Below are 20,480 nucleotides of genomic sequence, written 5' to 3'. Positions count from 1 at the left end.
ATTCTACTAGTGTACTATTTTTTTTCCATCCAATTCATGCAACCTTTGTATTACAGAGAGTGCTACATTGTAAGTTTGCATATTACTAGTTCAGAATTTTTTTATAAGACATCGGTATATAATTGATAGAATAGAATAATGACCAAAAATATAAGCTGATAGATAGTTGCAATGATAATTAATACATGTCTAAAAAATTAAGAAAAAAAATACTAAAAAAAAAATAGTGTAAGCAAAAAAAGACTCTTACGAAGTTTTTAATAACTACGCAAATAAGAATAAACAGCCATCCAGTCCCCATAGTCCATATAGGCCTACTAAGGGCATCCAGCCTTCTTTACCACCATAATCTTCACTTACTTTCATTAATTTTTCCAGCCTATCATTCTCGACTGGGAGACCAATATTAAAGCCTCTTATGCATAACATACCTTGTCTTTTTCTGATATCTAACTCTGGTACTAAATCAAGTGAGACGAATTTACCTTCTAATGAGGTCGATAAAGGACCAAAAGATATTAGTTTATCATCTACGTTTGATGATAACACTCTATAATCATAAAAATTTGTCTGTGCAATAGGACCAATTGTTAAGTATGGTATGATTAATTCTCTTACTAATCTTGTACCAAATAATGATCTAATTAAATTCAAGTGAACTGTTGATAAATTTGGCGACTCAATAATTTTTGAATTTTGAATATTTAATTTTGGTATTTCACGAGGATAATTTAATATGAATTGATGAGGTTTAATAATTTCTTCTAAATAGATACAACGTAGATTATCTGTGAACCTTGATTGTCTTTCGCCACATTTTGAAAAGATACCATAACTAAATAAAAGAGTTGCCCAATTCAACCTAAAATTATCAAAGATATTTGTATGAGATTTTTGGATATGATCGATAATTTTTTTCATATTTGAAGCACTTATAGATAGTAATGTAGTGCCTTTTAGAAATTCTAAATTAATAGATGCTTTTGAATTGAAATTAGAATTAGGAGGAGCTGATGCAGAATTTGATGATGAAGAAACTACAGTTGAAATTGATGTTGTAGAGGCTGTATGAATATGGGTGTTTAAATTTGATCTGGAAGATAAAGGTGCAATCGATGATGGTAGTTCATTAATGAATTGAATAGAACCACCGTGTAATAAGACTGCAAATATCTTATCTAGAGTATTTAGTAGAAACCCTGTATCTTTTTTATTGATTAGCAATGTCATAACATCCTTGTCAGTTAATGAATGGCCCACAGGAAATGTTTTGATGAATGAAGCGATACCACTCATAAATGCCACCTGAGTAAATTGTGTCAATTTATTTGTTGGTGAAAGAATTTGGAAAAGTTGTTTTTGATCATCTTTTACTTTTTCCAAATTAAATTGATATTCAAAGCATTTATCTTTCAAATTTTTAACATGCTTAATAATATCAAAAAATGAAATCAATTTTGGTGTTGATGAATAATTTGAGATTGTGTTTGCTGAATTAGTTGATTCACAAACAATAATCATTTTATACCAATTCTTGGATTCTCCTAATAATTTATATGACTCCCAAGTATCAAGTATTAAAATATCCAAGTTTTCAATTTTAGTTCTTGGTACATGATGCAAAAATAGGGGTAAAGTATTTGAATCATAAATTGTACTCATCATACATGCAATTGAAGAAATAAAACCATAAGAAGTGGAAAGTGGTACAGCAATACCAACATATTTGGAAGTATTTTTATTATTGAACCAATTTTCAGATAATAATTTAGCCATTGAATTAATCTGAAAAATAGATATTGGTTCAGTTTGATTAATAAACTTCAGATCTTTTATACTTGAGCCATTACAGATAATAGAATTCCAAACGTCACCGAAATTTCCATTTCTTAATTTATAACCAGCTGACAAGCCAAGACCAGTGGTTAGAGGTAATCCATTTGGAATTAAAAAATTTCTATATATAGCGGTTTCCTTTGGTTGTCTTACCGTAGTTTTGTTGGATTGTTCATTAAGTGCAATTGGATCTAAATCTCTGATCATGGGGAAATAAAAGGTCATCAAGAGCCATTTAAATACTCGAAACCCTATAAAGATACTAATCAAATATTTAAAAAAGGTGATGATCATTTCTATAAGAGTATATGAATGGAAATGTTCGTAAAACCAACTTAATTGTAATGTCTAATAATTGATGATATTGGGTATTGAAATAGAGATAATTTTGGTATCAAAGTACTAATGATTAGATACTGAGAATGAGTTGAGGAACTGGAAAAAATAACTTGAAGTATCAAGATACAATAATTTCAATCACAATTATTTTTCTGAATATTTTTATTTTTTTTAATTAATTTTTTTTTAACTTTTGTATAACGTGTTAAAATATTTGTTTATATATTGAATTTCCCCTCTTAGTACTTGCAAATCTTGGAATAGATTTCAAAATGTGTTTATAACCCTATAGAGCCCAAAATAATAGAATTATTGATTTGCAATAATGAATGATACTATATATTCTATTTCTTGGCAAATAAAGGCTTTCAATACATGTCCGTTCCAATTGGAAAAGTGTTGATCATTTCTCTTCAACTATTCTAGAATACTGTAGTGTTTTCTGAGACATCCTTCTTGTTCGTTAATTCGTCATCGTTTGCGGACTTTTAATTTCATTTTCGTATAAAAATACACTTTCGTATAGAGGAGAAAACAGGGTGGTATGTGGTAGCGCCGTATATAAAAGAGTGCTTAAGAACAGTAAATTCTGAAATGTGGGAAACTATAGATTCGTTTAAAAACGTTGAATCACTGTTGGATTTGTGTTGGAATGTTAAGCTGTGGAAAAATAAGAATAAGGGTTAAGATGGAGGGTTATTAAATCTATATGCAATGGTAAGAAAATTTGGAAAATTGGACAGCTTTAAAAAAACGTATACTCGAGATAAGAATTAGGTCTAACGTTTTTAAAGGTTGGGGCAATATTTGAAAATGATTTGATACATAGTATTGGAGAATTTATTAGTATCAATTTGTTGAACCTAGAAAAGAAAATTATTTTCATTTGTATACGGCGCTACCACGTATTTTTCTCAAATTTTCCGTGGCCGAAATCCCAAAACAGAAATTTGAAAATGAATTTGCAATTGAATTTTAAATTCTTTACATTGAAAGACATCGATTTTTCTTATTGAATAAAATTGATTAAACTAATAATATTATTATTGACAAAAAGAAGTCCTTGATTAATAATAGATATAGAAATTATATTCTAGTAGTTTACATTTTTTTTATTCTATTTTTTTATTCTATTTTTTTTTGTTTTTTTTCTTAACACGTTAAAGAACGATCGAACAATAGAGCGATGGCAAAAGGTATAGAAATTTCAGGATCTGAAAATAAATTTATTCTAGATTGTCTTAAGGAAAATTATAGACTCGATGGTCGTAAATTTGATGAGTTTCGTAAGGTAGATATTAAATTTGGCAATGAATATGGTGACGTTACTGTTACCATGGACAAGACAAAAGTCCATTGTAGAATCAGTTGTTCATTGACTCAACCATATGAAGATAGACCCTTTGAAGGTTTATTTGTCATCTCTACTGAAATCTCACCAATTGCTGGTGCACAATTTGAAAATGGTAATAATACCGGAGACTATGAAGTCTTATGTTCGAGGATTTTGGAAAAGTCCATTAGGAGATCTGGGGCTCTTGATGTGGAAGGGCTATGTATTGTAGCAGGTTCTAAATGTTGGACCATTAGAGCTGATGTTCATTTCTTAGATTGTGATGGTGGTTTTATTGATGCCTCATGCATTGCTGTGATGGCAGCTTTGTTGCATTTCAAAAAGCCGGATATTTCTGTGCATGGTGAACAAGTCATTATTCTTCCGGTAGATGAAAGACCACCCGTACCATTAGGTATATTGCATATTCCAATTTGTGTTACATTCTCCTTTTTCAATCCACAAGATTCTGAACAAAATATTAAGGGTGACTCCAATGATGAAATTGCAATTATTGATGCTACTTTAAAAGAAGAACTATTAAGAGATGGTGAATTGACTGTGACGTTAAATAAAAATAGAGAAATTGTTCAAGTAAATAAAGCTGGAGGGTTACCAATGGATGCCTTGCAATTAATGGATTGCTGTCATAAAGCTTATACTATTACAACGGAAATAACAGATCAAATACTCGAATGCATTAAACAAGATTCAAAAGGAAGAGATAAATATTTAGAATTATTAAGTTCTGAAAATGCTCGTGAAAGTTAAAGTGTCCAAACATACAGATATATAGAGAAAAAGGTTGGCTTATATAATCATATGTAATAAAAACAAATTGTATATTATCCTTTTAGCAAGTTTATTATTTCCAAGTTTCTTGTATCTAGTATTTAAAGTGATACTTTTATAATTTCTGTTGTCGTATTTTCGGTATTATCTTTTCAATACGAGAGTGCTGTAATGAGATTATATTATTTAAACTAGAATCCGATTTGAAATTTAACTTTGGATAAAGAACAGAATCTTGAAGACTTAACTGAGAGGAAATATCTGAATCATAATCCAGCTCTGACTCAGTATCCTCTTTATAGTCTGTATATCGATAATGCATCACAAATAGAGCGATAAAGACAAACATTATGACTAAACTTAGTAATAAAACTATATAACAAAGAAAAGCAACTCCCAAAAAATTAAATTGATCTTCAAACGTCTCTGGTGATATTGGTTTAGATTTATTTAGGAAAATATTATTATCAAATATTGTTATCATCTAACAAAAAAAATTAATACGTGCAAATAGGTGTGGCGAAGAGTAATTGATTGATATATTGTGTTATATGAGAAACGTTTACATATGAATTCTTTTTTAAGCTAATTAATACGATTTTTCTCGAGATAAGCTATAATATTTTGTCTTTAAAAGAATTCATTATTTGAATTTTTTTTACAGTAAATATTTTGTGTCGCACTTACGGACGTCGCTTATTTTGAGATTTTTCTTGAATAGAATTATATTTGTCTATTTGAAATTATGGTAGAGTATAGTGCCTGTTCTATTGCTCGATAAGATAGAAATATTATTATTATATTATTGTATATTATCTAATATATAATGGCAGTCCATCAAAAAAAGTCTTGAGGAACAAAAATAGGATAATTAAGTTAAAAATAAAAAGAGGTAATCTGCTACGCTTTAAATTAAGCACTCACATAGATAGTTCTGACTATTTGAATCACCAATATAAATTCTAAAGTACCAAGGAAACCTCTGTTAAAAATTGGAATACTATAAGTTTGTCTAGCAGGAGCCTTTATCATTTTTCTATTATTATCACCGGATAAATTTCATTCTGGTGTACGTGTGCAGTTATCCTGTTCTATTAACGAAAAAAATTCCAAAATCAACTTTTCAACTATTTCAAATTTTTCCGTATACAACAAAAGAAATTAATTTAACGGAAAAATACGCTCCGTAATACTCTGTGACAAGGAGAAACTTCGCAGTGACTAATGAATGGTACTGTTTGAAGGTTCTAGAAATAGCGGGGTCTATTTTCTAGATTCTGGGGAAGCTATTGTGCGAGCATAATGTTGATAACGTTTATGAGTTGGTAAATATAATTTAAAATGATTTTTAATTATCTAGCAATTGAGAAGTTATAGCCAAGCCAAAATAAGGTATTAATCAAGCACAACAGACAAACATGACTATTAAATCTAATTCAATTAAGGTTAATTATTGTCTTTTCGACTTAGACGGTACTATTGTTAGTACTACCGTAGCTGCAGAAAGAGCTTGGAGAAAATTGTGTGCAAAACATAATGTTGATCCAGAAGATCTTTTTCAACATTCTCATGGCTCTAGAACTACTGAAATGCTTGCTAAATTTTTCCCAGACATTGACAATACTGATAATAAAGCAGTCATTGCTTTGGAAACCTCTATGGCTAACGACTATTTAGATACTGTATCTTTAATTGCAGGTGCTAAGGACTTATTATTGAACTTAGATCAAGATACTTCAACAAATTCTAAAGTGGACACAAGAAAATGGGCTATTGTTACATCCGGCTCTCCCAATTTAGCATTTTCCTGGTTTAAGACTATATTGAAAGATATTGGAAAACCAGATGTCTTTATAACGGCATTTGATGTCACCAAGGGTAAGCCTGATCCTGAAGGTTACTCAAAGGCTTCCCTTAAATTATGTGAAAATTTGAAACTAGATCACGGCTCAACTAAAACTGTAGTATTCGAGGATGCACCTGTAGGAATTAAAGCTGGGAAGGCTATGGGTGCTTATACTATAGGTATTACATCTTCTTATGATAAGAAGGTATTGTTTGATGCGGGTGCAGATTTTGTTGTACCTGATTTGAGTGGTGTTAAAGTTACAAAGAATACTGATGGTGGTATTACTCTAGAAATTAATAATGCTCTTTCTCCAAATTAAAATTTATGAGTTACGTTTTTTTTCCTCTTAAAGATAATATTTCTATATGATATATTTTATTTTATTTAGTCTTTTTCAGCTCTTTATATACTTGGATAAACGCTTACTTAATGCCATTCACTTCTTATACAGTATTATGCTATAGTTTTTTTAATCACCAAACATCTTCTTGTATAGTACCTGAAAGTTTCATAGCTTTCAATATTTCATTACTTTCCTCTTCAGAGATACCCTTACCTTGGGAAAGAATTTGCACTAAAGATGCATGAACACCTTTGGCCATACCCTTGGCATCACCACAAATATATATATAGCCACCGTCATTTAGTAATTGCAAAATTTCTTTACTATATTCTAACAGCTTATCTTGAACATAAACTTTCTTGGTATTGGGGATTCTTGAATGACAAACTATCATTTCAAATTTCTTATTCAGTATGGAAGAATATTTTGGCCATTCTTCTTGATATAAATGATCGCTTTCATTTCTTGAGCCATAAAATAATAAATGTTTACCCAAGGAGTTTAAATCTGGAATTTTGCCATTAGAAACTTCATAAACACGATCTCTAATAAACCCACGGAATGGTGCAACACCTGTACCTGGTCCAATCATAATCACAGGCTTTTGGTAATTAGCCGGTAATCTAAATGTAGATTTTCTCACAAATACTGGTAATTTGAAATTAGAATATAAACTACGTGGACCATCTAAATCATAATGTTGATTTAAATTGTTTATTCTAGCATCAGTTGTATCGGTTTTATTTTGTTCTAGTTGAATATTCCTCAATAAGTTTGTGGTTACACCTGTGACATTAATATTTGTTTCTATATTTGGCATATCTTCTACTACGGCTGTAATATTAACTAAAGTCTTTTCTGAATTAGATGATGATGAAATTGAGTAATAACGTGGTTGAATGTGAGGGATGTTTTCAATTAGGAATAGAAATGGTACATTACCCCATTTAACTTTTCCAGATAAAACCATTAAAATATCACATAAATTTAATTTTTTGGATGTAACTTCTTTTTCAAATAGTTTCTTATCCTTGGATAATTTTAGTAATTTCAATTTTGTAGTTTCATCGGGGGCAAACTCCACAAGGTTAGATAAGATCGCTCTAGAAATTGGGCCTGAAATTTCCAAGTAATATCTTATTGCTGACTCGACAGTAGTTGGAGTTGGGAATGGGAGTTTCATGGTAGAATCAATTGAGTTCAATTCAAAAATCATGTTAGGATCAAGGCAAAAGGTATTTATAAAGCTTTCCACGTTTTCATTAGAGTTGGAAGGTAAAACACCTAAATGATCCCCAGTGGAATAGTTCATATTGGAACCACTAATATCAATTTCCATATGAATGCAGTTACGGTCATTAGAGTTAAACAATTCGCGAGATGTCTTTACAGGGGCTAAGAAGGGATAAGATTCACTGAAAGGTCCCATTTGTAAACCATTTGAATCATATTTAATTCTGGAACTATCGATATAATTTTTAGAAGGTTCACCTGTTGAAGCGTTTGTGGGCATTTTATCCAAAATATTTATCTTGTAAGAAGGTTTAAATCCATCGTTGCTTTCCTTCAAATTTAGTAGTTCTTTTAATTTATCAAAAGTGTTTTCCTTCCAAGATAAATAATCTTCATCAGTAGTGCCGTTTGCGTCATCTGCTTCACCAATGGCAGACACTTGAATAGCACCAGCAGCAGTTAAACCCTCTAAAGCTTTTTTAGAGGCACCATTAAAGAATTCGTAAGTAGAATTACCCAGGCCAAATAATGTGAACCTAATATTACTTAAACTGCCCATTGAGGCATTTTGTAAATATTGCTCAAATCCAATAGCACCATCTGGGAATTCACCTTCACCATAGGTAGAAAAGAAAAATGACACGATAACATCCTCTGGTAATTCATTTAAGGTATCGAAGTCATAATTTTCCACATCCACACATAAAACATTTAACCCAAACTTGTTAACCAATTCTTTGGAAAATCTTTTGGCATAATCCTCAGCAGTACCAGTTTGAGTGCCGTATAGTACCAAATAATTCTTATTATTATCCCGAATTACTTGAGCAATATCACGACCACCACCCCCTTCAACACTGATATCGCTATCATCAGAAAAAATAATTTCTAAAATTGTGTTTTTATAATGATACAGTAAAGCCACCAAAATAACTGCACCAATAGCAATAATATCAGATGAATGCATAATTGAAAATAGGCTTTGATTAGTATTCTAATAATCGTTTAGTTATTTTGCTAAGACAATCCTTATTGATTTTTTTCCTAAAGCTAAGATTAATAATTATCTAGATATTTATAAATATGTATATATATATATATGTACATATATGTATATTTATATAATTTTTTTTCACTATTTTAAATACTAGAATTTCCTGTCTACTAATACTTAAAATGCTCTGTTCTTGGAAGGTAAATTACTTAAAGGCGATATGTCGCGTTTTTTTACAATGCTCGTTTAGCCATCTCGTTTCGGAGTCTTTTTTTAAACGACGACAAGATACGATGATACCTGAAAAAAAAATAACGAACAATGGAATACGTAAAAAACAAGTTAAAAAAGAAAAGAACTGGACATTCGATAAATGTTTATATTTTGTGTATGTATAATGATCGGTAAAATATACAAGTAGAATGTATTTCAATAAAGTATATAGAATATATGTAGTACTTAATACTTCAATGGTGCTGGAATTTGTTTCCAGAACTCTGAGACAAAGGCCTTTTGTTCTTTCAAACTGGCCCCTCCTCTAACGGCTAAGTAGCATCTTGAGTCAACATGAACATTCCAATCACCTGGATTACCACCAGCCACGAAGCCACCAGCCTCTTCTAGAATACACCAGCCTGCAGTAACATCCCAAGCCCATGGGCCACCTTCCCAATACACGTCAACCTCCCCAGTAGCTGTATAGCACATATTCAGGGCTGCACTTCCTAGTGTTCTCATACCATGCATGAATGCGCTATTTTCACTCAAAAGGTTTCTTAAAGTAGCCATCTTGATATCGAAGTTTGTGCCTTTAGCATCAGTTCTTTCAGCCCCACCTTCAAATGCAAATAAAGATTTCTGTAAAACTAGACTTCTTTCTTTAACGTTGATTTTGGTGTCATTCATATATGCGCCGTTCCCCTTAGATGCATGGAATAACTGATTCAAGTGTGGGTTAAAAACTGCTCCTACCACGGGCTTACCATATTCAGTAAGACCAATTGAAGTACAACTAAATGGATATCCATGAATAAAATTCAAGGTACCATCAATTGGATCAACAATAAAGGTAGGTTTTTCCGAGATCTTGGTGACTCCCTTAATATAGCTTTCTTCACCAATAAACTCGAATGATGGGTACTTTTCGGCCAAAAATTCACGGATCATTTTTTCAATCTTAGTATCCATAACAGTGACTAGGTCAACATCATTTGCCTTGTCCTTATAACTGTCAAATTTTGTGCCTGCTTTTTCCTTTAGTAATGGGCCAATTTCTTCCCTTAAAAACTTTACAATGGTGTTTTCAATTTCCTTCAATTCTGTTGTTTTTAGTGCCATAATGTTATAAATGTTTATTATTTTATACACTTACTCAAATAATAATAATAATAATAATAATACTAATTAAAAGATTACAATAATCAATATCTTCAACTAATATCAGTTTTTTCGGACTCATCAGATTATTTATATTACCAATATTACTACCCCATATTTTCTCGGATCTCTGTGCTCCGAAAGTGATAATAATTAATCCAAAGCAGATCTAAAAGGGATACTTTTTCTGGTACTCACGTATATTTATTCACCTTTTTTTGGAATGATAAGGAAAAAAAAGCCAATATTTTAGTATCATTAAGTGAATAACTTTGGGGGATAGACATGTTGCCAAGAGCATATATACGATCATTTCGTTCAGCAACCAAACTTTGCCAATTATCGAATGTCAAACTTACTTTATTCAGTAAGCCCAATTGTGGTTTATGTGATAATGCCAAATCTGCAATTAATATAACTTTAGAGAAACCTCTATACAAGGAAAATGATTTGAAAAAAAATTATAAAATTGTCGATATTAGTATGGAAGAAAATAAAAAGTGGTGGGATTCTTATTGTTATGATATCCCTGTATTACATATTGAAGATAAAAATTCTAAAGAAAGTCTTGTTAAAATATTCCATCATATAACAGAAGCAAAATTAATAAATAATTTAAAAAAATTTGAATGAAGACTAATAATTTTTTTTAACAAATAGAAGTATATAAATTATATATTTATATTATCTAAAAGTTATAGCCGACGATTGATTCATGCGGCAAAATATATAAAAATTTCTTGAAATTCATATTGTATTGGACTTTAAACATGTTTCCCAAATTTTTGAATATGTTTATTCAAATTGGGAACACCATTGCAGGTTGCTAACTAACATTTTTCAATAATCTTAGGAATTCAACTAGCTAACTTCTCGTCAACTACGATACCCTTAGCTTCTGAAAGTTAAATCTTGGTTTATTTTGAACCTAGTTCGTTTTCTGGAAATTTTAACTATGTGTCTTAAACTTTTTAATCTGTATATGCTTAATGGTAACTAATAATTAATAATGGCATGTATTTGTTACATAGTTGTACTTGGAATATATATATATATATATTTATATAAAAGTAAATTTATAATAATGCTACCCATATAAGCTACTTATACAATATTTATGGAATATTATCTAATCTTTTAATTTTATTTTTTTATCAAACGACTGATAAATTAGCCCTCGTCATCTGATCATGTATAAAATCTTTTCTGTCTGGCAGTACAACTGTAGAAATAGTAATGATGAAGAAATATTGTCGATAATAAATCATACTGAAACCTGGAAAATACAGTAGTAAAGCAAAATAATAATTAAGAAAATGTGTCAAGATGGAAAGGGTATCATTAATTCTTAGCAATTCACATATTTCTTAGTCATTTTACAATTAGAAATATTACAGCCTTCTTCTTCGTCTCTTTGTTCCTTTCTTTGTTTTTATTTCATCATCGTTTGTTAGTAACAATATTTTTTTGGTAAAGATTTGGTTTAACTTGAGAGTTATTCTCTGTATTTTTCAAGTTTGTCTGCTTTTGTTGAGACGGCAATGTAAATTCTAGATCATCACTTGCTGAAGAAGATAATTCGAAATCATCAAAAATATCATTTATATTTCTCTTTGAATTCTTTGTTTGACAAATATCTGTTTTTTGTGCATTCTTCTTTTTTGGCTCTGTCCCATTTTTAGTAGTCTTTTTTGTAACAATATCATTTGTATCTTTCAAATATATGCTTACTTGTGATTCAGTGTTTCTTTCTTCAACAAAATTTTCTACAGTATTTTTATTCTTTTCTTCCCTGAGTCTAAATTCTGGAAACGAATTTACTTTTGTAATGGGTTCTACCCTTTTAGTCTCATATATTTCTTTTAGTAGTTTCTTCTGATCTTCTTCTTTTTTCTGAATAATATCTTTAAGATTTGAGACTTCATCCATTATAGAGTTCTTTATATCATTTAGCTCCTTATTTCGTTCTTGTAACCTTATGTTTTCAATCTCTAAAGATTGATTTTCTTTTACTTTTACTTCTAAACTTTTACTGTTATCTGTTTGCATTTTTATGATATCGTCTTTTTCTTTTATTATTTTATGAAGATTTTTATTTTCTTCTTCTTGCTCGAGGCTACTGGCTTTAAGCTGTATTAAATCTACATTTATCTTGTTTATTTGTTCATTTAACTTTTGAACCATGGCTTTAGTATTTTCCTTTTCGTTTTCTTCTTTAGACCTTTCTTCTTCTAATTTAGAAGTAGTTTGTTTCAACAAATCATTTTCAGTTATTAACGCTTTCATAATAGATTCTTGTGCAGATATTTTGTTATCAAAATTTGAAGAAATTGATAAATTTTCATTAGTAAGCTTATTAATTTCAAAATTTTTTTGCTCAACATTTAAGTTCAAATCAGCAATTTGTTCGTTCAACTGTTTTTCTAAGGTCAGTAGATTTGTTTCCTTATTTTTTAGCTCATTTAATTGGCTTGTTATTTCTTCAAACTCAGCTTCTTTTGTTCCCAATGATGTTAAACAATTCATTTTTTGGGTCGCTAATTCATGAATTTCTTTTTCTAAGTTCTTTATTATTTCACTATATTCTTCTTTCTGATTCATTTTTTCTTTGTAACTGTTAAAATCATTAGCGATAGAATTTAGATCTTCTGCTAATATTTTGGTTTTTTCAGAAAGAATTGAGGTATAATTATTTTCGATTTCATTAAACTTTGATTTTAAACTTTCTTCAAAATTTTTAAACGTTGAAAATATATTACTAATGCTTACATCATTTTCTACTTTAAAGACATTAAAATTACTAATTACCGTATCATTATTTTCATTTAATTGTTTAAGATGTTCATCTTTCACAATTTCAATTATTTTGACAAATTCTTCATTAGATCTATAAATTATTTTAATTTTATAAGTTAGTAAAATGAATTTTGTTAAAAAAAAATAAAAGGGTATGTTTATTTTGTAATGATACGTTTTGAAGTTTCTTTGAAAATTTTCATTATATTTAATAGAATTTTCATTAAAATTATCTATTAATGGTTTTGTAAATTTTTCAACTAAAGCTTTTTCTAGATTTTTTTCCAATTCTATAATCTTACCACTAAATGATTCTTCCAAATAAATTTTATTTTCATCAAAAGTTTTCAACGTTTCATCTCTATTTTGAGATAATTCTTTAATCAATGATGAATTTTTAATCTTTTCTTCACTTAGTTGACCAGAAAAATCATCCAGTTCTTTTTTTAAATAAAGTATTTCTTTATTTTTTTTATTAATTTCATTATTCATTTCCTTTTTCCAATCATTACATTCACTTAAAGAAATTCGTAATTTTGAAAATTCATTTTTATAATATAAAATTTTCTCTTTGAAATTATCATTGTTCTGTTTTAATTCAATAATAATTCTTTGATCCAAGTTTTTCTGTTCTTTGAATATTCGAGTTTTACCATCTAATTCATTCAATAAAGTTTTATGATTATTAAATTTTTGAACCAATTTACCAATATCATTTTCGTAGTTTGAAATTTTCCTTTCTAATTTGTTAATGGTAATTTCTTTTGTATGTAATTCTTGTTTAAGCTTTGAACAGATTTTTTGAGTGTCATTAAACGCCTCTAATAGTACATCATTGGAACTTGTATCTCTTAACGTAATGCTGCTGTCATTGATCTGGTGGGAATCGAATTGATCAATACTCAAAATATTCCTTTTAAAGGAATTTTTTAGTTTCAAATTTTGGTCTTCTTTTTTGGAATCATCAACATGATTTAGTTGTTCTTTATTTGATGATTCAGGAATATCTCTTATTTCAGTAATTTCTAATTCACTTTCTTCTGTTGGAGTTCTGGTTTGTTGAGTGATTTTTGTTGGTAGAGGTACATTTGAGTTTAATTTATTTGGTGTACTAGTATTGTTACGAGTAATTTCTAATCTCCTATTGGTGTTATCAGTATCAACAACTTTTCTATTTACTACTCGAATCTCCACCTTATTCCCATGCTCAATGTGATCAGCATTTTCATCGGAGCCTATATTTTCAAAATTAATCTCTCTTGACAGATTAGTGCCTGAGCAATCTCCCTTACCGTTTTCTTCACCTTCATTTTCGTCTTCGTTTTCATTTATCATTGATAGAGGTAAATAATTTTCTGTTAATGAAGAATTATTGTCATCATTCGCAGAAGTAGTAAAATTCTTTTGAATTGAGGGTAATTCTTTTTGTTTAAATTTAGAGAAAATATTATTTCTTGGTTTGAAACCTATGGACGTATCCTTGAAGAAATTTGACATAGTACCACAATTCCCTATAAGACACGCTTCTCTACAATTTCAGACACAATGAAGTTTCCTATTTAACACAAAGCCAACTAAAGATTAATATTTTCAGCTGAATATACTCTTATGATGTATTTGATACTAGATTTTTTTCTTTAGAATTGTCTTCTCGCTTTTAATTCCTTAGATGAAGGAAGATCTTCCAAGATAAACCTTTGTAGATCCTGATCAATTTTTGCCGCCCATGTAAATATCCCATACATAATTTACCCGGACAATAAAATTTCATTCCAATTTCGGTTAATAGTAATAAAAAAAATTAGATAATGAATACTATCAATATAATTCAAAAAGTGTGTTAAAACTTATACTAAGATATTGTTAAAATTTTTCAACCATCGATTACTTCTGTTATATATAAACTGTATATTTATTGACATTCTAAGATATGATGAGTGCGCTGAGTTTATTTTACCTTATGTAAATGCAACTAGTCACTATTCTATTATACTACATCGAATATATATATAGATAATCTTAAGAAAATATCGAATATATGTATAAGCAACATTGGCAATTTTTTAGTGCTGGCTACTTCTTTTACAAGATCTATCTATGATATGTAAAACGTGATATTATCTTTTCTTTAGATTTCACAACGTTTACTTAATTTGAAACATTTTTTGATTAAAATAGCGTGGACTAATTAGCTTCTAGGTAATTGTAGCCTATGGATTTTGCACAAGCCTTTATCTTTGTTTGCACGAAAAGAACCATTAATCCTTATTCGGCAGAATAGCTTAAAGTCACACGTGTATTAGTTGAAATTATTTATAAATGGATAAAATGACTATCTAATGTTTGAATTTTTGTTATAAAATTCTTTTTACCTTGAAGGTATTTTGGAACATTCGGTGTCTTTTCCAAAATAATAATAATATTGTATTCAACAATTTACATGACAGTTTTGAAGCGTTTCATTACTTTATTGGATTCTTTTTTTTGTTTTTTTGTTTTTTTAACTACTTGTTTTTTTTTTTTTTGTAAAAAAAGTTTCATTTAAATGCCTAATTTCAGACTGACTACAACTCGAAGTATACGATATTGATAGATAAAAAAGGAAATTTCTTTCTTATAAGTAATCGTTACATACACACACACACATACATATATATATATATTAATTGTATAAAGGAATATCAATCATTTTATTAACAAAGAGGTTGTACTATTTCCCAGAGACTAGTCATTCAATTCAAGGAATTAGTAATAGAAAATATTGACTAAAAATTCTAAAATGCCTCTAAATAGACTTTCATTAAATTTGCCAGAATATGGTATATTTGGTAATACATCAAATCAAAAAAAGTGGATGGTTTCTGATCTTATTATTTTAGTCGTAATAGTGATCTTAAATTACCCAGTTTATTACCAAGAACCTTTTGAAAGACAATTTTACATTAACGATCTAACAATTTCTCATCCATATGCAGAACATCAACGAGTTGGTAACTTGGCTTTACTCCTCTATTCTTATGTTCTTCCAGTTATTGTGATTATTCTTATTGTATTAATTTTTGCTGATTCAAGACATAGAACTTACCTGTTATACGTTTCTCTATTAGGTTTGACCATGTCGTTCACATTGAATACTCTGTTCACAAATTACATTAAAAATTGGATTGGGAGATCAAGACCTGATTTCTTGGCAAGATGCATACCAAAAGGAGGTTTGGAAAAGGATGTTTTATATACTGCATCTGAAGTTTGTACGACAACTGATAGAGAGAAACTTTTGGAAGGTTTTAGAACTACACCATCAGGCCATTCTAGTGAAAGTTTTTCAGGCCTAGGATTTCTCTACTTATGGTTATGTGGGCAATTATTGACTCAAAACCCTTCAGTAGGTATTTGGAGAAAAATAACTGCTATGTTGCCGCTATTAGGTGCTACATTAATTGCTCTATCAAGAACTGAAGATTATAGACATCATTTTGTAGACGTCATAATCGGTTCTGCTCTAGGTTATTTCTTTGCTTATAACATTTACCTAAGGTATTTCCCTTCAATTGATTCAGAAATACCATTTAAGCCTTTACTAGATGACTCTGAGGTTGATTTTAGATTAGAGCAAGAGCATGTTCGTATTCCTGATGAAGAAGAATTAGCTGATTAAATGATATTTACAGGAGAAATCTATCAAATTAATGCCTATTTTTCTTACCTTTGACTTCAACTGCGTACAAATTATTCTGCAAATCATTTATATAGCACCTCTTTGTAAGATATTTATACTGGGATTCAAGTGACTTAGACATTGTTATACAGTGTTTAAGATTCAAAGACGATTACTTTATTTAGACATATATAGTAAATACTATAACTAAAATGAATATATTTCTTAAATAGTGTTTTTCGATATAATAAGAAAAACACATTTTAAACAATTAGTCACGTGATAAAAGTCTTTTACCACTTAATAGAAAATGATATAATCATATTCCAGCAATTTATTTATATTTCAATTCTTTAAAGTATATTTTCATTTATATTTTCATGAATCAAATTATGTAAGCGATGGATAAAAATAATAATTTCTTTATGCGCAATAAGAAATATTACTTGAAAATATATCAATCACATAAAATTGAAACCTCTTCTCACATGGTGTTTAAATAATGGATCAACCAGTGAACCTTAAAATACTATTAAATTTATATACGAAATGTCACACCAAGATAATGAAAGGAAAAAGATAAAGTTAGATATCAAGTCTCCAAACGATGAATTACAAAGCTTGAAGGATTTTTTCTTTAGGTTAAATACTTTCTACACTTTTTTATTATGTAGAAAACACATCTTACCAACATATGAAACATTATCATCTCAAATTAAAACTGCACTAAAGAGAGATATCACAGAATTAGATTTTGCTAGAGTTGCTGCAATAATGCCTAATGATTGTATGTTCAAATACATAGATGAGAATCAAATTAATTTGGAAAAAAAAGTATTTGATTTTAATAATGGTGGTCATCAAATGAAAGATAATGATATTTTTGAATTAAAAAATATTGATAATGAATTTCAAAAACCAAAGAGTTCTCAAATTTTAATATTTGAATTTATCGATGGCGTCATGAAACGGTCTTGGAAGACTGAAACTCCCTTTACTAATGCTAAATTACCAACTTACACTCTTGATGAAATGAAAAAAATGATATCTAACAGAAAAGTTAGGTTTGAAGAATTGTTGAAGACATTCTTAGAAAAGTACGAAAATCCTATTGTTGAGCTTAATCATATTGCAAACACTCTTCTTCCCATGAAAAAGGATTACATAGATCCTATTGAACATATGATGAAAGCTCATCGTAACATAGGGGGAAATGGAAATAGTTTAGATGAATCTGAAACACTAACAATTCCAAATATGATTGAAGATTTAAAGCATATGAACTTTTATAATAACCAAATAAAAGGGCATTTTATTATCCCAGAAAAGTCACCAGAATATAAACAATTAAATTTTGAGCTGTCATCTGAAATTTATCAAGCATTGGAACATAAACAATTTTATACTCATCAAGCAGATGCTATCAATGCAGTACATGATGGTAGTAATGTAATTATAACTACATCCACTTCATCTGGGAAATCTTTAATTTATCAATTGTCAGCAATAGATCTGCTCTTAAAAAATCCTGAATCCACATTTATGTATATATTTCCAACGAAAGCTTTAGCACAGGATCAAAAACGAGCTTTCCAAGCATTATTGGCTAAAATACCTGAGTTAAACGATGTAGTAACTGACACATATGACGGTGATACGGAACCTGAGCAACGTAAATATATTAGGAAAAATTCTAGGGTAATATTTACCAACCCCGATATGATACACGCCAGTATTTTACCAAGTCACCCAAATTGGAGACATTTTCTTTACAATTTAAAATTAGTTGTTGTGGATGAATTGCATACCTATAAGGGTTTATTTGGCTCTCATGTCGCATTGGTAATGAGAAGGCTAATTCGTATTTGCCAGGAATACTATAATAACTATTCCCTACAATTTATTTCGTGTTCTGCTACATTAAAAAAGCCAATAGAGCATATGAAAGGAATATTTGGGATCTCTAACACTATTCTAATAAATGAAGATGGATCACCGAGCAGTAACAAACATTTACTAATATGGAATCCCCCTACATTATCTCAGCATCTGAGAAAGAGAGAAAGTTTTATAAGAGAAAGTGCGAGAATTTTGGTTCAACTTATATTAAAAAATGTACGCACAATTGCATTTTGCTACGTTCGTCGTGTTTGTGAATTATTAATGAAAGAGGTTAGAGCAATATTTGAGGAAATAGATAAACCTGATATGATAACAGAAGTAATGGCATATAGAGGTGGCTATTCCGCAAAAGATCGTCGTAAGATTGAAAGAGAAATGTTTCACGGGAATTTGAGAGCTGTGATATCAACAAATGCTTTAGAATTGGGTATTGATATCGGTACTTTGGATACTGTATTAATGTGTGGCTTTCCCATGTCATTAGCAAATTTCCACCAACAGAGTGGTAGAGCTGGTAGACGTAACAAGGACTCTATGACATTGGTAGTAGCAAGTGATTCTCCCATAGATCAGCATTACATAGCACACCCTGAAATTCTTTTGGAAGTTAATAATACAGATGCATATCAGGAATTAATTTTAGATTTTGATAATTTCTTGATCCTAGATGGACACATCCAATGCGCTGCATTTGAATTGCCCATAAAAATTGAGAGGGATAAAGATTATTTTGATGAAAAATATTTGACAAGACTATGTAAAGAACGATTACAATTTAGTAAAGATGGATATCATACACACAACAAATTTTTACCGTGGCCTTCTAAGCATGTGTCTCTAAGAGGGGTTGAGGAAGACCAATTTGCTGTAGTTGATATCACAAACGGTAGAAATGCTGTTATTGAAGAAATTGAAACAAGTAGAACAAGCTTTACGTTGTATGATGGAGGTATCTTTATCCACCAAGGTTATCCATATTTGGTTAAAGAATTTAATCCGGAAGAGAGGTATGCTACCGTTCAACGAGTTGATGTTGATTGGGTAACAAGTCAGCGTGATTTTACGGATGTTGATCCACAAATGATTGAAATGGTAAGGTCATTAGAAGGTAGTGATACCCCGATATATTATGGCCAGATTAAAACTACTATTATTGTTTTTGGATTTTTTAAAGTTGATAAATTTAAAAGAATTATTGATTCTGTAGAAACTCATAACCCGCCTGTAATAATAGATTCCAAAGGATTTTGGATCGATATTCCAAAAAGAGCATTGGAAATATGTAAAGAAAAGGGCTTGAGTATTGCTGGTGCAATTCATGCAGCTGAGCATGCTATTATAGGGTTATTGCCTAGATTTATTGTTGCTGGTGTCGAAGAAATTCAAACCGAATGCAAAGCGCCTGAAAAGGAATTTGCAGAACGGCAAACTAAAAGGAAAAGACCAGCAAGATTAATCTTCACCGATTCTAAAGGCGGAAAATATGGGTCAGGTCTATCTATTAAAGCATTTGAACATATCGATGAAATATTAGAAAGTGCTCTTGAGAGAATCGTAGAGTGCAAGTGTCCTGACGGTTGTCCTGATTGTGTAGCAGCCTCATTCTGTAAGGAAAACAGTCTGGTTATATCAAAGCCTGGTGCTCTAGTGCTTTTTCATTGTATTTTAGGTCATCCAGAAGCTACATATATTAATTCTATTAAGGAGGGACCTGAACCAAATATGCCTGATATTGTCGTAGAAACAGTAACCCCAGTCTCGGATCATGTTAACTTCTCACCAAACTTCAAAATCATTGACGTAAGGACTTCTATAAAGGAAGAAGTTGTTGAAAAGTAGCTTTTCTTATTTTTACAATAAAACTCGAAGTCGCTTTGCTATTTTTTTCTTTTCTTCTCATCACTTAACCTGATTAATTAAGGCCAGTATCAGGAACAATACATATTAATATATATCACGTATACATGAAGTGCAAAATGAAAATAAATAGTCTAATATTATTACAATACCTTTATAGTTTTAAAATTG

At 29.9% G+C, this 20,480-nt stretch overlaps 9 protein-coding genes across 9 annotated transcripts; 5 read left to right on the top strand and 4 right to left on the bottom strand.

Annotated features, from left to right (window-relative positions):
* Window positions 1-264: 264 nt before the first annotated feature.
* On the bottom strand, window positions 265-2,130 carry DDE1 (Dde1p; the record flags this gene model as incomplete). The annotated part of the gene is made up of 1 exon (XM_004178281.1): window positions 265-2,130. The coding sequence occupies one exon, from the start codon at window positions 2,128-2,130 to the stop codon at window positions 265-267; it is 1,866 nt and encodes a 621-aa protein (XP_004178329.1).
* A 1,231-nt stretch (window positions 2,131-3,361) lies between these two features.
* Window positions 3,362-4,279, top strand: RRP45 (exosome non-catalytic core subunit RRP45; the record flags this gene model as incomplete). Its single annotated transcript, XM_004178280.1, has 1 exon — window positions 3,362-4,279. The coding sequence occupies one exon, from the start codon at window positions 3,362-3,364 to the stop codon at window positions 4,277-4,279; it is 918 nt and encodes a 305-aa protein (XP_004178328.1).
* Window positions 4,280-5,718: 1,439 nt separating this feature from the next.
* On the top strand, window positions 5,719-6,468 carry TBLA0A10300 (HAD family hydrolase; the record flags this gene model as incomplete). Its single annotated transcript, XM_004178279.1, has 1 exon — window positions 5,719-6,468. The coding sequence occupies one exon, from the start codon at window positions 5,719-5,721 to the stop codon at window positions 6,466-6,468; it is 750 nt and encodes a 249-aa protein (XP_004178327.1).
* Window positions 6,469-6,622: 154 nt separating this feature from the next.
* TBLA0A10290 (NADPH cytochrome P450 oxidoreductase family protein) lies at window positions 6,623-8,692 on the bottom strand (the record flags this gene model as incomplete). The annotated part of the gene is made up of 1 exon (XM_004178278.1): window positions 6,623-8,692. One exon carries the CDS (start codon window positions 8,690-8,692, stop codon window positions 6,623-6,625), a length of 2,070 nt encoding a protein of 689 aa, XP_004178326.1.
* A 486-nt stretch (window positions 8,693-9,178) lies between these two features.
* INM2 (inositol monophosphate 1-phosphatase INM2) lies at window positions 9,179-10,057 on the bottom strand (the record flags this gene model as incomplete). Its single annotated transcript, XM_004178277.1, has 1 exon — window positions 9,179-10,057. One exon carries the CDS (start codon window positions 10,055-10,057, stop codon window positions 9,179-9,181), a length of 879 nt encoding a protein of 292 aa, XP_004178325.1.
* Window positions 10,058-10,381: 324 nt separating this feature from the next.
* Window positions 10,382-10,729, top strand: MGP12 (Mgp12p; the record flags this gene model as incomplete). The annotated part of the gene is made up of 1 exon (XM_004178276.1): window positions 10,382-10,729. The coding sequence occupies one exon, from the start codon at window positions 10,382-10,384 to the stop codon at window positions 10,727-10,729; it is 348 nt and encodes a 115-aa protein (XP_004178324.1).
* An 807-nt stretch (window positions 10,730-11,536) lies between these two features.
* Window positions 11,537-14,389, bottom strand: ZIP1 (Zip1p; the record flags this gene model as incomplete). Its single annotated transcript, XM_004178275.1, has 1 exon — window positions 11,537-14,389. The coding sequence occupies one exon, from the start codon at window positions 14,387-14,389 to the stop codon at window positions 11,537-11,539; it is 2,853 nt and encodes a 950-aa protein (XP_004178323.1).
* A 1,282-nt stretch (window positions 14,390-15,671) lies between these two features.
* TBLA0A10240 (phosphatase PAP2 family protein) lies at window positions 15,672-16,550 on the top strand (the record flags this gene model as incomplete). Its single annotated transcript, XM_004178274.1, has 1 exon — window positions 15,672-16,550. One exon carries the CDS (start codon window positions 15,672-15,674, stop codon window positions 16,548-16,550), a length of 879 nt encoding a protein of 292 aa, XP_004178322.1.
* A 549-nt stretch (window positions 16,551-17,099) lies between these two features.
* HRQ1 (ATP-dependent 3'-5' DNA helicase) lies at window positions 17,100-20,291 on the top strand (the record flags this gene model as incomplete). Its single annotated transcript, XM_004178273.1, has 1 exon — window positions 17,100-20,291. The coding sequence occupies one exon, from the start codon at window positions 17,100-17,102 to the stop codon at window positions 20,289-20,291; it is 3,192 nt and encodes a 1,063-aa protein (XP_004178321.1).
* Between the last annotated feature and the right edge of the window lie 189 nt (window positions 20,292-20,480).

This window comes from Henningerozyma blattae, chromosome 1 (assembly GCF_000315915.1).
Source record: "Henningerozyma blattae CBS 6284 chromosome 1, complete genome".
Taxonomy (NCBI): domain Eukaryota; kingdom Fungi; phylum Ascomycota; class Saccharomycetes; order Saccharomycetales; family Saccharomycetaceae; genus Henningerozyma; species Henningerozyma blattae.
Note: the sequence above shows the minus strand (reverse complement) of the source record. Positions and strands in the feature narration are given on the sequence as shown.